This window comes from Pleurodeles waltl, chromosome 10 (assembly GCF_031143425.1).
Source record: "Pleurodeles waltl isolate 20211129_DDA chromosome 10, aPleWal1.hap1.20221129, whole genome shotgun sequence".
NCBI lineage: Eukaryota > Metazoa > Chordata > Amphibia > Caudata > Salamandridae > Pleurodeles > Pleurodeles waltl.
Genome location: NC_090449.1, coordinates 205,822,811 through 205,838,974, shown reverse-complemented (window position 1 = coordinate 205,838,974; position 16,164 = coordinate 205,822,811). Strand labels below are relative to the sequence as shown.

The window sequence follows — 16,164 nt, the reverse complement described above, 5'->3', positions numbered from 1 at the left end:
TTACGGGTTGTTTCGGCACCGAAACCCTGTTTGTATCTTTTTTCGGCTCCGAGGTGGCTTTTTTCTTTTTTGGAGTCGAAACCTCTCGGCGTCGATCCTCGTCGGTGCCGCTGTCTCGGCGTCGAGCCGTTTCCACACCGCTATCTCGGTGTCGTTGCTTGTCTCCAGCACTTTCTCGATCCCGAGAAGGCTGTGTGCCAGTGTCTCGACCGGAGTCGGACGATCTCGGCACTGTTTGGGCCTTTTTCGGTGCCGATGGTCGGTCACCGAATTTATGGGTGGAGCCATGGCCTGGTGGCAGTGGCGTCCCCTGGGCCTTGTCACTTTTTTGATGTGTTGTTTTCGACGTCTTACTCACGGTTCTTTGATCGTCGCATTCTTCGGAGTCCGATTCGTGGATCGAAAAGGTTTCTTCTTCCTCGAACTCTCGGTGCGCTGTCGGCGTGGACGCCATCTGAAGTCTCCTGGCTCGACGGTCACGGAGTGTCTTTCGGGACCGGAACGCGCGACAGGCCTCGCAAGTCTCCTCACTGTGCTCAGGTGACAGGCACAGGTTACAGACCAAATGTTGGTCTGTATACGGGTATTTGTTGTGGCATTTGGGACAAAAACGGAACGGGGTCCGTTCCATCGGCGTTGTTCTACACGCGGTCGGGCCGACCAGGCCCCGACGGGGGATCGAAACTACCCCGAAGGGCACCGGAGCGCGTCGATCTTCGATGCGGTGTTGAATCTAACTACGCCGATCCCAAACGCAACAATACCGACGAAAATCTTCCGATATTTACTAACTTTCCTTTCCGAAACTCAGAGCGACAGGAACACGTCCGAACCCGATGGCGGAAAGAAAACAATCGAAGATGGAGTCGACGCCCATGCGCAATGGAGACAGAAGGAGGAGTCACTCGGCCCCGTGACTCGAAAGACTTCTTCGAAGAAAAACAACTTGTAACACTCCGACCCAACACCAGATGGCGAGCTATGCAGAACATGTGTATCTACAGCGACAGATGCCATCGAACCAGACGTTTATTTATAAAGAGGGGGAAACAGGGAAAGGTAAATAGATTTCTCACAATATTTGGAAATCTTCAACTAAAGGGCAGGGGTACAGGCTTGAAGAGGTCGATCACAGGGAGCCAAAAGAAAAAGATGCAGTGCCTGCTTGAAATTCTAGGAACCAGGTCCTAAGATCACAAGGGAAATCTCAGGGGGGTGGCCCAGCCCAGCCGCTGACGGGCCCACCCTTGGCCTGGGCTTCGCCCGCGTGCGTCCCGTGAGGCAGGAACGCTACGATGAGTTTAAAGGGCTCCTGCCCTATGTCAGCCCAATCAGTAAGAGTCTAGCGCGTCCTGCAGGGCGGGAGCGCTACGATAAGTTTAAAGGGCTCCTGCCCTATGTCAGCCCAATCAGGAAGAGGTTAGCGTGTCCCTCGATATTAAAAAAAGAATGTCCCATCAAATGGCATCCCCACCTCCTGCCATTGATAAAACGTGGCCTGGTCCATGCCTGGGAAAAACTCGGGGTTCCCAACAATGGGCGTAAGAGGTGATGGAAAGGTAGTAAGGCTCCTGCATGTAGATGTTGTATCCCACACTCGCAAGTGTGCCCCCTTAACAGGAGAAACCTAAATGCTTTTGGGTCTATGGGTTTTCTTCATGAGGGGAACCTTCCAGAGGTGCGTGCCTGCAACAGCCCAGCCCATAAATAGCCAGTGTTTTTCAGATTTTGGCCTGGACCATTCCAATAAGGGGCTGCCGGATAGTAAAGCTGGGGTTAGGTATGCCCAGCTCTCCCTCAGTTGAGCTGGCTGTCGATGGCTCAGATCTCTGTTCAATCTAAGGCCTCCACTGGCCCATACAAAGCTATGACGCACCAGCTGGAGGAATCAACTAGTCTCCTGGGGAGGGGGGCTACCGGGACAGTTTGGTAAAGAAACAGGATGCATGGATTGATCGTCATTTTGATGGCAGCAATCCTTCCCAGCCATGAGAGGCGGTAAGAGCGTCATAACATTAAGTCCTTGACCACTTGTTGACAAAGTCACCCATAGTTAAGGGACGGGGTGGTGGCTAATAATGTTGCAAGGTGAGTGCCCAGGTAAGTGATCCACCGCTCAGCCCAGTGAATGGGGAAGCAGCGAGATAGGTGTTCTTCCTGAGCATGACGGACAGTGAGGATGAGGATCTGTGATTTGTGTATGTTGATGCAGAATCTTGCTGCTTCGCTGAAATTGCTTGCTTCCCGAAAGAAAGCCAGTAGTGTGATTATGGGTGTCCAGGGCCACCAGAACATTGTCCGCGTATACGCTGATAGTGTGTATATCTCCACTAAGGTGGACACCTTTGACGGCTCGATTGTTGCGTATTCGTTGAGCAAACGGCTCCATATATAACGCGAACAACAGGGGAGGCAGAGGGCAGCCCTGTCTGGTGCCCTGCTGGATTAGGAAGGCTGAGGAAGTGAAACCGTTGATTCATATTGTGGCCCTGGGGCAGCTGTAGCAGCTATGTATCCAGGTGTGGATTGTTCACCAAAGTCAAAATGGGCCAGGGTCACCATTAAGTAGGACCAGTGCACACAGTCAAACGCCTTCTCAGCCTCAATGGATAAGAGCATTGTATGCCAATCCGACCGATGTACCTTATCTCTTAGGTGGAGGAGCCATTTAGTATTGTCTGAGCACTGTTTATGCAAGACAAACCCAACCTGATCCCCATCTATCAGGCCTGGCATAAATGGATTTAGGCGTGCCGCCAGGAAGTCTGTGAAAATCTTAAAATCTACATTGAGATGGGAGATGGGCCTGTTTGATCCTGTAAGGAAATGCCTCCTTGGGATGGTCACCCCCTGACTCTTTGCCTTTGCTGATGCTAAGTTATGACTTGAAAGTTTGCTGGGACCCTGCTAACCAGGCCCCAGCACCAGTGTTCTTTCCCTAAACTGTACCTTTGTCTCCACAATTGGCACAACCCTGGCACTCAGGTAAGTCCCTTGTAACTGGTACACCTGGTACCAAGGGCCCTGATGCCAGGGAAGGTCTCGAAGGGCTGCAGCATGGTTTATGCCACCCTGGGGAGCCCTCACTCAGCACATGTACACTGCTTCACAGCTTGTGTGTGCTGGTGGGGAGAAAATGACTAAGTGCCATGCCAACCTCACACTGCCTATGGCATAGGTAAGTCACCCCTCTAGCAGGCCTTACAGCCCTAAGGCAGGGTGCACTATACCACAGGTGAGGGCATAGGCGCATGAGCACTATGCCCCTACAGTGTCTAAGCAAAACCTTAGACATTGTAAGTGCAGGGTAGCCATAAGAGTATATGGTCTGGGAGTCTGTCAAACACGAACTCCACAGCACCATAATGGCTATACCGAAATCTGGGAAGTTTAGTATCAAACTTCTCACCACAATAAATGCACACTGATGCCAGTGTGCAATTTATTGTAAAATACACACAGAGGGCATCTTAGAGATGCCCCCTGAAAACATACCCGACTTCCAGTGTAGGCTGACTAGTATCTGCCAGCCTCCCACACACCAGACATGTTGCTGGCCACATGGGGAGAGTGCCTTTGTCACTCTGTGGCCAGGAACAAAGCCTGCACTGGGTGGAGGTGCTTCTCACCTCCCCCTGCAGGAACTGTAACACCTGGCGGTCAGCCTCAAAGGCTCACCCCCCCTTTGTTACAGCGCCAGCGCCACAGGGCATCCCAGCTAGTGGAGATGCCCGCCCTTCCTGCCACTGCCCCCACTTTTGGTGGCAAGGCTGGAGGAGATGAATTAGGAAAGCAGGGAGGAGTTACCCACCAGTCAGGACAGCCCCTAAGGTGTCCTGAGCTGAGGTGACTCTTACCTTTAGAAATCCTCCATCTTGTGGATGGAGGATTCCCCCAATAGGATTAGGGATGTGCCCCCCTCCCCACGGGGAGGAGGCACAAAGAGGGTGTAGCCCCCCTCAAGGACAGTAGCTATTGGCTACTGCCCTCCCAGACCTAAACACACCCCTAAATTCAGTATTCAGACCTTCCCTGGCATCAGGGCCCTTGGTACCAGGGGTACCAGTTACAAGGGACTTACCTGGATGCCAGGGTGTGCCAATTGTAGAGACAAAGGTACAGTTTAGGGAAAGAACACTGGTGCTGGGGCCTAGTTAGCTTGGCATCAGCAACGGCAAAAAGTCAGGGGGTAACCATGGCAAGGAGGCATTTCCTTACAGGTGTGTACTTTGTGTCTGCTTGTGTCCCCCCCCCGGTGCCCTACAAAACCCCCCCTGGAACCGGGGCACCCCTGTTCTCCATTGAAGCCTATGTGTTTTAGGCACCTCTTTGACCTCAGCACCTGACAGGCCCTGAGCTGCTGGTGTGGTAACTTTGGGGTTGCCTAGAACCCCCAACGGTGGGCTACCTTGGACCCAACTTTGAGACTTGTAAGTGTTTTACTTACCTGTGAACTTAACCTTTACTTACCTCCCCCAGGAACTGTTGATTTTTGCACTGTCTACTTTTAAAATAGCTTATTGCCATTTTTACAAAGACTGTACATGCTATTGTGATTATTCAAAGTTCCTAGAGTACCTAAGTGAAATACCTTTCAATTAAAGTATTACTTGTAAATCTTGAACCTGTGGTTCTTAAAATAAACTAAGAAAATATATTTTTTCAATATAAAACGCTATTGGCCTGGAGTAAGTCTTTGAGTGTGTATTCCTCATTTATTGCCTGTGTGTGTATAACAAATGCTTAACACTACCCTCTGATAAGTCTACTGCTCGACCACACTACCACAAAAAAAGAGCATTAGAATCATCTCTTTTTGCCACTATCTTACCTCTAAGGGGAACTCTTGGACTCTGTGCACACTATTTCTTACTTTGAAATAGTATATAAAGAGCCAACTTCCTACAGATCCGCACTGGCTTTTCACTATGCTGGGATTCAAGAGAGCAACAATCAAGGCCTCCTCCATTTCATACAATCTAGCTGGATGGTGCAGCAGGTTGGAGCTTCCAGGATGTGAGTCAACAACGCTTGAACGAACGCCTCCACATTGTTATCCTGCGCTCTTGTGGGTTCTCCGCGGATGTAAATGTTATTCCTCCTGGAGTGATTCTCCAAGTCCTCTGCATGTGCTTGGAGGTCTATTTGTTAGTCGCTTAGAGGGAGGAGTTCATGCTGCAGTTGTTCAAGTTCGTCACCCCTGCTTGTCTCCTGATCCTCTATGCTGGAAACCCTGTCCCCAAGGTCAACGACATCCGTACGGATCGTCTTTATTTCTTGGGAGAGATCTCTTTAGACTGTTTGCAGGTATTCTCTGAGGGAGACCGAACAATGCCTAGAGAAAAGAGCTATTGACAGGACCCAGTGCATCTCGGCCCTCAGACTGTGCTTCTTCGTCGACAGCAGGAAGGCTAGCGCCACTGGGTCCCTTGGATGGTCTTGGCAACATATTTTTGCCTGTCATTTTTGCCTCGTGCAGTCATCATGCTGCAGCCCTGTCTGGTAGGTGGTCGGAGGCAGGGCCATAGGCTTTAGACGCAGTCTGCGATCGAAGGGAGGTGCCGCCGGAGGATCACGACGCTACTAGCCCACGCCAGAGTCCCACTCAGGATGTATAGGTGCCCTTGCACTGGCCCTGGACTTCTTGATGCTGCTGTTGGTGTGAGGGTCATCCTCGGGAGCTGAGGAGATTTCAGAGGCATCCAGAGAGCACCCTCCTAGGGACTATCCAGGAGCAGCGTGGAGTGGGGGTGTTCCTTGGCTAGATGTGGCGTCTTGCCAGCGTGTCAGAACAGGCAGGCGAAGGAGAGTGCCTCAGTCGAATTGATGCTGTATGCTGTATGCTGTACCTACTGTAGGAAGCTGGCCTGGTGAGCACCCATGTTGTTATCACCTTATACCAGGTACCCCCTGTAAGTGAAGTGTAGGCAGTGTCTAGGAAGCCAGGGCTCTCTAGAGGTAGCTGTGGATGAGCAGCCAAGACTTACTGTGAGAAGCTGGCCTGGATTGTAGTGGGTACCAGAGGTACTCACACCTTATACTAGGTCCAGTGATACACCTTGGTGAAATGTAGGCAGTGTCTAGCAGCTTAGGCTGTCTAGAGGTAGCGCTAGCAGAACAGCCAAGGCTGAACTAGGAGACATGCAAAGCTCTTGCAATAGCACTATAGTCGCACAGTACTGATACACAAGAAAGGCAATACTCAGTGTTACTAAAAAATAAGGGTACTTTATTTTAGTGACACAAGGCAAAAAATATCTTAGAGCCTATACTCCCTCTTGAGGTAAGTATTATACACAATATATACACTAGTAGCCAAAATCAGGTAAGTAAACAGCCATGGAATAGTGCAAACAGTGAAAAACACAATAGGTTGCAATGGGCCTGGGGGCAACACAAACCATAAACTAAAATAGTGGCAGGCGAATGTCGGTTTCCCCCCCAGGCAAGTGTAGCGTGTAGAGGGGCGCTGAGCCCAGGAAAACAGGAGTAAAGTACAGCAAGTTTCCTCAGAACACACTAGAGATCGAGGTAAAGGAGTATGCAAAAACCAAGCAAGACTGAAAGAAACCAACGATTTGATTCCTGGACCTGAAGAACTGTGGAGAGAGGAGACCAAGTCCAGAAGTTGATGAAGAGTCGAGAAAGAATAGGAGCCCCTGCTAACCCAGATGAATGTGCAAAAGTGGATTTTCCGGTTGAAAGAAGAAGTCAGGAATGTACTAAAGAAGACAGCTGTGGGTTCCTGCTTGGTGCAAGAGATGTCCCAAGTAGAGTCGTTGGATGGAGTCTGTTTTCGTCACTGGATTCCGCCAACAAGCCTTGGCTCACACAAATGTCATGGATGGCAGGTAAAAGCGCTACCTGGTCCCAGGGGGGCTTGTGTGCGTCAACTCGGACCAAGACGGCAGAGGGGGCTCTCAGCACCTTAGAGAGCCCTCAGAAGACCAGGCAGTGCCCACATGAGTCCAAGAACACGGGTGCAACAGGTTGCAGAATGCGGTCATCGCAGCACTACACAAAGGGATCCCATGCCGCCGGAGAACAACTCAGGGAGCTCAGCGTCACAGCATGCTGGAAATATGGGCTACGCTATGCACAATGGATTTCTGGAAGAAGAGCACATAAGCCCAAGGAGCTGCAGAACACGCGGTGCACAGGGGTACTGCCTGGCATGGGGAGGCAAGCCCTTAGCTCCACCAAATTTGGACTATTGGACCTTTGGACAGTCAGGATCAATTTGGTCCACCACCTGTGTTCCAGGGATCACACTCGTCGACAGAAGGGGAGTCCCAGAGTACCGGCTGTTGTTGCAGAGAGGTGCCTGCTGAAGCAGGGAAGTGACTCCATCACTCCACAGGAGATTCCTTCGGTCCTTCTGGTGCAGATTGAAGACAGGCAGTCCTCAGAGCGTCCACAACCTGGAAACTGTTGCAGTTGCTGGCTTGAGCTGAAGTTGCAGGGTCACAGTAGCCTTCTTTGATATTTTGTTGCAGTTACAGCATTCCTGGAGCAGTTTGCGGTTGATCCGACTGTCAGATGCTCATGCAAGCAAATGCAAAAGAAGATGAGTTGCAAGGCTGAAGAGGACCAGCAAGGCCCAGGGGACTCAACCCAAGGAGGAGAGTCCAGGTGACCCTCAGCAGTCGGGGGAGTAACAAGAAAAGGAGGAAGCCCCCACAGGCAACCCACTCGTAGCAGGCACAGCAGGCACAAAGAGGCCCATTCACCACACCTGAAGAGGAGTCCCACATCGCTGGAGCAGCAGAGAGGAGACTGCTTGTCAGGAAGAAGTGGTGGGGCTGGGGCTACACGAAGCCTGAAGATCCCTTGGAGGAGCAGCAAGCAAGCTTTGGCAGCTGCAAGAGTTGCAGTTCACAGGGGTACTATCCTGCAAGGACAGCAAGGGCTTACCATCTCCCAAGTTGGACAATTGGCAGAGAGTATCAAGGGGACCCCTCCTGGCCACCCCCTGTGATGCAGGATCCATGCAGGTCCGGTCATCATTACAATTGGTGGCTGCAGATGCAGGGGAGTGACCCCACTCCAAGGGAGAGTCCTTCTTACTTCTTGGTGCAGGCTAGAGTCTCATCAACCTCAGAGGTTGCACAGCCAGGGAAATGTTGCAGTTGCTGGAAGGCGCATGGGAAACAATGTTGCAAAGCGAAGTCGTCGCTGGAGTTGCAGATTGTTGGTTCCTGCAGAGTCCAGTTGCAGTTCTAGTTGCCAGAAAATTAAGTAAACCTTGCAGTGGAGTCCTGCTAGTATCTTGCACGTCGAACTGAGGACCCACCCAAGAGAGAGACCCTAAATAGCCCAGGAAGAGGGACTGGTCTTTTAGCAGGGGTGACCACATATCAGGAGCAGGCTGTGACGTCACCTACCTGACCTGGCCACTCAGATGCTCCCTGGGGCCTCTGCACATTTTGGGTTCAAGATGGCAGATCCAAGTGCGCACCTGAGGGAGCTCCGGGCACCACCCCTGTGGTGGTGGACAGGAGAGTGGTCACTCCCCTTTCTTTTGTCCAGTTTAGCACCAGAGCAGGGACTGGGGGTTCCTGGACTGGTGCAAACCGGTTTATGCAAAGAGGGCACCAAATCTGCCCTTCTCAGCATACCAGTGGCTTGGGAAGGCTACCCCTCCTCTAGCCATGTTGCACCTATTTCCAAGGCAAGATGGTGTTGCCTCCCTCTCCCACAGGAAATCCTTTGTTCTGCCTTGCCCTGCTTGAGCTGGTCAAGTAGGGAAACAGAAACCTTGAATATTGGTAGTAGCAATACTGGGGGCCCTCGAAGGAGCCCCTAGAGTGCATGGAATCATACAAACAATACTGGCAGCAGTATTGGGGTAGGATTCCGACATGTTTGATACCAAAACAGGTTCTAAGTTACCAAAATGTAGCTGGACACAGGCGCCTGTTGCCAGTACATGGGTAAAATGGCTTCCCGCACTTACGAAGTCAAGTGTAATGGAACTGAAGATCATAGGGGAGGTGCCCTCACACACAGGTATCTGCACCCTGCCCTCTGGGCTAGGGGGGGCTACCTACAGTGATCTGGTGCAGTGACCTGTAGTGAAAGGGTGCAATATTCAAGCAGGTTGCAATGGTGGGCCTGCAGACACATTTTGCATGGGCTCCCATGGGTGGCATAATATACGCTGCAGCCCACAGGGAAACCCTGGTGCCCCAATGCTCTGGGTACCTAAGTACCATATAGTTGGACTTATTTGGAGGACCAGTATGTCAATTGTAGGGTGTGCAAAAGTCCTAAGCGATACAATTTAGAGGGAGAGAGCACAATCACTGGGGTTCTGGTTAGCAGGATCCCAGTGAAAACAGTCAAAGCATACTGACAGCAGGCAAAAAGTGTGTGTTTGTGTGTGTGTTGGGGGGGGGGGGGGGGGTAAGGTGTAACCATGCCAAAAACACCTCAGAATTAAACGCAAGGCGGGCCATTGGTGGTGCTCATGATGGAGTACTACTGGTGCCTGGCGAGCCACTGGAGAGGGGGCATCACAGGCCACTCGCTCCGACACCGTGACTCACCGCCCGCTCTGTCCCCCGCACCCCCCCCCCCCACTGCAGCCCTGATATGGTCGCAATAGTCACTGTCTGGGAGGAAGGGCAATCAAAAGGTCGAAAGAGGGCCCTCTGCTCAGCGCTGAATCCACTGCCCCATGCTAGCCGTGCGGTTCCCAAGAGTCAGGCCCCCCGGTTGCCGGAGAGGGGTCATGTAGACCTAATCTCTATGTTGCACGCTGTGTTTCAGCCAGACCTAGATGCGTGTAGCACTTCTCCATCCGCCACGAGTGCTTCCTCTTGAGGCCTGCTGAACCTCCCCCAGACACCTACGTGAGTCGTCCCGGCTTATCAGTGGTGCCTTGTTGCATCACTATGGAGCAGGTCACTCATGGGGTCGCTTATTCACTTCACTGTACACCAGTCTACCAGTAGCTGCACCTCGAGTCTGCAGGGGCTTAACGCGGCTGGGCAGCACCTGCCATCTTTGCTCCGGCGCCTTCTTCACTCTTGGCTGTCCTCTGGCCTGTGAGCGCTGGTCCCGGGTTCCAGCATCTTTGCTGCACTCAAGGGTTGGCCACGAACTCCTGTGGGAGTGCTGGATATATTCAGAGGGCTATTGATAGGATAATTTCTACAGGGTCTGCAGCGGCGGGGAGAGAACCGTAGTTGCGTCCTACCCACATGCCATCATGGCCATGCCACAATTGTACAGTTTTAGGGAAAGAGATCTTACACTGGGGACCTCGTTAGCAGGAACCCAGTGCACTTTAGTCAAAACTGTATCAAATACCAGACAAAGTGGGGGTGCCCATGTCAAAAAGGGGCACTTAACTACAAAAACTAAATAAAATCACTCACTCGCGTATGTGTACATGAACGTCAACCAGACATCAGTGTGGACGCAGAGATATTTTATGATTATGATTTATTTAGGAACATCTTATCCAGAAAGGCAATTGCTTTTATTTTTAAATAAAGGAGTATGCACTGTTCTATCTACCAACACAAAACTTCTAAGCACAATGAACTGTTTATGTGACAAAATACTTTGTTTACCCGCATAGGTTTGCAAATTACTTACATCCATCTTTAGCAGTCGTTCAACTATAAGTTCCACAATTTCCAACCTTAGTGTCGGGAAATACACTGTGATTCGCAACAAGTTATGCACATAACACTCCTGAAAGAAAGCAATACCAACATGTAATTTACACAAATGCATAAAACAATGCTAAACATGCTTTGTAAAGTAATATTTGCATTGCTATGTCTGCCCTCAGGGTGACTATGTCTTGCTAAAACATTTTTTTATTTAATGTGGTTTATTACCACACACAATGAATAAAGTGAAGGCATTCCACAGCTTCGAGTCTTCATCAGAAAAAGGTTGCCTTGAGAGTGGAAAACAGAGATTACTGCTTACTATTTGCTGAAAAGTAGACATCCACATGGTGAATCTGAATTCAGGAAAAGGAGAGCTTTGCTAATTAGGAGTGTTCTATTCCCAGGAGATTTTTCTTCGAAACTGGAAACCAATGAAAAGCAGCGAACTAATTAGTGATGTAACTACACTGCTCAGTATCTATATATATCGTCCCCTAGGTCTATTCAGAACAAAAGGTCATGAAATACAACCAAACCCATTAGGGAATGCAGAAAATTTAAAAATCATTTATTGAATCCAGAGTGTACATACAAATAGGAACTGGCAACTATTTCAATATGAGGAGCAATCTGACTTGCGATTCCTTTAGGAAAAGAAACTACTTAAAGAGTGGAAAGAAGAAATAGCGGACACCCAAGTCCCCGGGCCACAGGTATTTGGATTATAGTTTGACCTAGCCCTTGAAAACCAATTGCATTAAGGCTTGACAATGTTGTAACCAAAGCTCTTACATCCACGATTGGGCAACAATAAAGATTGCCTGAACGGACGTGCCTTTTCCAATATTTAACCAAACTCAAGAGAATTAATAGTTCATATGTGCAATGATAAAACAGAAAATGAAATGAAAGCATAGGAAAACTAAAATGGGAGGTTCACACTTCATTCAGGGACAACCTGAAAATGGCAAACGCATCATCCATTCAAATCACATTGGGCAAAGTTCTATCTGTAAGTTAAAGGTGGGTTTGAGATTCTGCAAGTGTTTACACCACCTTATCTACGGTGCAGAAATATGAGAAGAATCCATAATTTGAAGCTGTGGTGGCAAATTTTTTGATCGAGAATGGTTTAAATGGGATGGTTAGCAGGAGAAACATGCCACATTAGTGAAAATGCAAAACAATAGGACAGTCTTTTTCCACATTTTATGGTAGTTTGTCGGATTTCTTCGATCTGGGTTTCTTAGAAGCAGGTGCCATGGATTATAAAAGGGCTAACATCCATAGATGCAGTAAACCATGTGACGAGTGGCAGCTGACTGGCATCACGATATGACTACTCATGTAGCAGCAGAATGAAGGGCTGTGTTGTGGGTGCAAAGGATCTGGGTGGCTCGGTCACAATTACCATGAACTGAAAGGTTTACACGGGAGAAAACAGTTTTGGAAAAAAGTATAACAAAACTGGTGACTATGGTTTCTGCTGTACGTTCCACAGGTGTAAAGGAATGGTTGGATGGCGGGGCAAGGTAGGGAATCATCCTTTTCCACAATCTGCAGGAACCACTTCTTTGTAAAAATGGCCTTAAAGACCTGCCGAAAAGAGGATACCTTGTCCTCTCACCACCAGCACATGCTTATTAACAGAAAATAACTATTCCCTGGTGGTGGTGGTGGTGGTGGTGGTGGTGGGGGGAGGGGGGGGGGGGGGGGGGGAGGAGTGCAGGAGACGGAGGAGGGCTGTGCCCACGTCTTTTGAATTTATATGCTCAGACAAAGGGGTTGGAGTGCTGTGCACCGACTTGGGCCGACTGAATTAGTTTGGCCTCAAATTCTCTACCAAAATGCCTCAGCTTCCAAAGCTATTGAATCGTGCTGTGGCTCTTCCCTCTTTAAAAACACTCATGTGCCATATTAGCTTTTCGGCAGAAATAAAACAAAGAAAAATACTTGCATGTCCATTTTGGTGTTTTGCACATCAGTGGAGAGCCCTGTGTGGCACAGCCATGAGTTATGCCTCAAAGCCATGGATTAACTCATCGCTCTTTCAACTCTGTCCGCCATGTCAGGCCTACTTTGATGACCAGATTCTGCCCTTGTGCACTACCTCTGCAAAATGGTTCCAGAGGTAGCCTAGTAAATTAGGGACTACCACAGGTACCATATCCCAGAGGTCTCTTTCCAGCTTTTTGACAGTGTCTGGAGGGAGGGTAAGAAGATCTCCGGAATTCAGCCTGGAAGTGTCAGAAGCTGAAACTAGACTAGGGTCTCAGATGAAGGGATAGAAATGCAAGGTTTATAAGGGCATGTTGATAGTGATGCGTGATGTTCACCGTAGTACATGATGTGGGATTTGCCACTTGCCACCTCAGTCGAGGCTTCAATGAACGAATGCAGCAACTCCATCATAGGGGGAGCTGCCTGCAGCACTTCTGTACGGATGTCATGAGTGTACCCTACCAAGGGGGAAAAGGTTTCAGCACCTCAGCTGTCTTTTTAAAGACAGCGTGGAAGCAGGCCCTCACTGCTGGTGCTGGGTCTATGTCAATATCTTGCAAGGTATTTATCCTGCAGGGCCAGGAAATCAGTTGCATCGGAAAACCTGGGGATGCTAGTCTGAACCCAAAAACGTATGGAGTCTCCCAGCAGCAGAGTTATAGGACCTCTCAGACTGGTACCAATCCTTCAGGAGGCACTGGATCTCAGCAGTTTTACAGATGGAAACACTGATTCCTAAGTCTGAGGGAGAGAGAGACGGTGGCAGTAGAGACACAGCAACATCAAAAGAGATATTGGTATAGACAATGATATGGGAAAAACCTTTGAGGCTTTTGGCACAGAGCCCGAACCAGGGAATGTTGGAAGAAACCCGTACGGCACTAGGGGAATACCTGGTGTAGATGCTGAGTGCAGCCCCATAAGGCCAGCCGATGAACCAGAGGGGACTGCCTCTCTCTTGAACATGTCCAGCATAGCCTGTAAAATGCAGCTGGATAAGACCCCGAAGTCAGGCACTCAGAGTATAATGGCACTGATGGAGGGGTCGAAGGAGGCAGCATCAAAATCTGTGCCGGCACCAACGGCGTAGGTGAAGTCTGAGGAGACACTGGCAGTAACTCCTATTGTGGCGATGGGGAGAGTTACCCCAGAACAACAATCTCCTGGAAAAAAAAGGAGTGTGGATTCTTCTTGTGGTAGGTCCTCTTCTGCCTAAAAAAAAGACAGAGGAGTGTGATGATGATCTCGCTCTGGTCCTCGATCTTTGATGGGCTATACGACCATCCTTCACATAGGCCAAAAAGACTTGAACTTTGCACTCCTTGATGGCCTTAGGATTAATCCTGAGGCAGAGGTCACACAATGAGGAGTCATATCTTGAACCAAGACAAGAGAGGCAGTTATTGTGTGTATCTGTGATGGCATCTTGCCATTGCACTTAGGGCAGAGCTTAAACCACAACTTGGACATATTCCCTAAACTGAACCAAAAGGTTTTTAGAGCAATTTTTTAACGTCTTCTTTGAATGAGCAGTGGTGCTCCAGGACAAAGGCACAGAGCTGACATCAAGGTGCTGGGGTGGGAGATTTATGGCTCCACTAATGTCATGGGGGAATCTACTTCCAGAGCTGCGATGGAGCCAGTATCCTCTACGAGAGCTGGAGAGCTAGGTCAGAGGTTTTTGCATCCAGTCTTGCATCTATGATATTCAAAGATGAGGAATCTATAGGTGGAAGTATCATCAGAAAAAAACACTGTTTTGTGCCTGGCTTTCTGTAAACACCTACAGTATATTGCAAGGTAGCCTGCATTAGATTTGTACATCTAGTATGCTCTAAAGGGGAATTTACAAAACTGCATTACCCTAACACATGACATCTGATACTTAACAACCGTAATGAAATATCAGATATTAGGAGCCTGGCAGGGGGGTAACGGGTGATGGATGTAAGTGCCTGGGCTATTTTATCTGTATATATGCAGAGGTAACCTAAAATCTCTACCCTATGAACTTCTGATAATCCAAATGATGACTAGTCAAACCAGATGCTCAAGTTCCCCTTCCAACAGAAAATCTTGACCACAACTGGCCAGTTTATGATATGAATCATTTGCATAGGGGTACTCACATAGACTATGGTGTGAATGCTCTCAATATCTTCCATATAGTAACCAATGCAATAAGTTTGGTCCAGTTCCATCTTTACAGTTAGGCCAGGGCAGCCTACTCCAGGGAAAGAGACAAGTGTATCTGAACTCTTCACAGCCCCTTGAAACTGCACCAAGACTATTATGAGTATTTGTTTTGAACCCCTCACTATTTTTTTAGTTGACTGGAATCTTGATTCTAGTAGGAGTGGAGGCTTTTGGGGTCTGCTGTTTACTGAAAGATGACTTGGGCTCCCTCATCCGTACATGCTAAATCCCAATGGATTATCCTACCCAACACCTAGCTCTACCAAGAATCTCCCAAAGATGTTTCAATGAAAACAATACAGTTTTGCATTTGGTATGGCTCCTCCACCACACTGACTCTCTGGCAAACAGGAGTGCCCAAAGCTGATCGGAACAAACCAAAATCCACCATATCTCTTCACATGACAGCTGCTGGGGCCCCTTTGGATTTTATTAGCAGAAACAAGTAATTGCCATGACTGATTGTGCAGTTTATTGAGTGTTATTTAATTGACATGCTACTTCTGAGTTTTTCATCCATCTCCTCAACAAAATAGTTATTGTTAATAGCAACTTGCTAAATCCATAAAAACATTACACACAATACTAAATTTAAATAAATTGAAATACTAGAATAGAAGTAATAAAATATAATTTAGGGTAGGCAACTTGCACAAAAATCAAATAAAGAAAGAAAATACTGCCTGACTTGGGAGTTTGGACTTGATTTCGGGATTGGTGCTAATTCCTCATCAAGGTCTTACTAAGTCTGATCTGTTAGTTATAGGGACCCAGCTTTATACAGTATAGTATCTGAGACTTGTATATGGGGCAGAGAAAAAGAAACAACTGTATCTTTACCAGTAATGCAAGCAGGGCAACAGTTTGAGTAAGTTGTTCCTGTTGTGCTGCTTGCAAATGAGGACACATGGACTACTCAACATCACTATTCATGTCCAGTAAACAGCCATAAAGGGGTAACTTGGTTATCCAGTAGGCTAATGCTGGTTCATATGGCCCAGAAACACCATCTGTAAATAACAATAGCCACAATAGTTACTGCCCAGTGGCCACTGGGTGCTTAAAGAAAAGGCCTTACACCTTCTAACAGTTGCAGATTATTGCTGTTGAATTCTGTTAAACAGACTTGCTCTGCTGGCATAACAAAGACATCAACTGTTCACTTAATTGCAGACAGCATCTTGATGTAAAGGAGTACCTGGTGTCAAAGAGTTGAGTGTAAACCATATATATGTCTCCTACAAAGCTACACTTTGACTAAGAGTAAATTATTTATGTAATAGTGTATGGTTTAGAATCACCATCCATTTTGCAAGGTGGAATATTACTGCCCTCAGAA

General features: G+C 48.4%; 1 protein-coding gene across 3 annotated transcripts in view; it reads right to left on the bottom strand.

The window, feature by feature from the left end:
- RRN3 (RRN3 homolog, RNA polymerase I transcription factor) overlaps positions 1-16,164 on the bottom strand; it is a 418,208-nt gene that overhangs the window by 318,361 nt on the left and 83,683 nt on the right. For all 3 annotated transcript variants that reach the window (XM_069210184.1, XM_069210185.1, XM_069210186.1), the window contains exon 9: positions 10,606-10,704. In XM_069210184.1, coding sequence (XP_069066285.1) covers positions 10,606-10,704 — 99 coding nt within the window. The remainder of the gene's footprint in view (positions 1-10,605; positions 10,705-16,164) is intronic.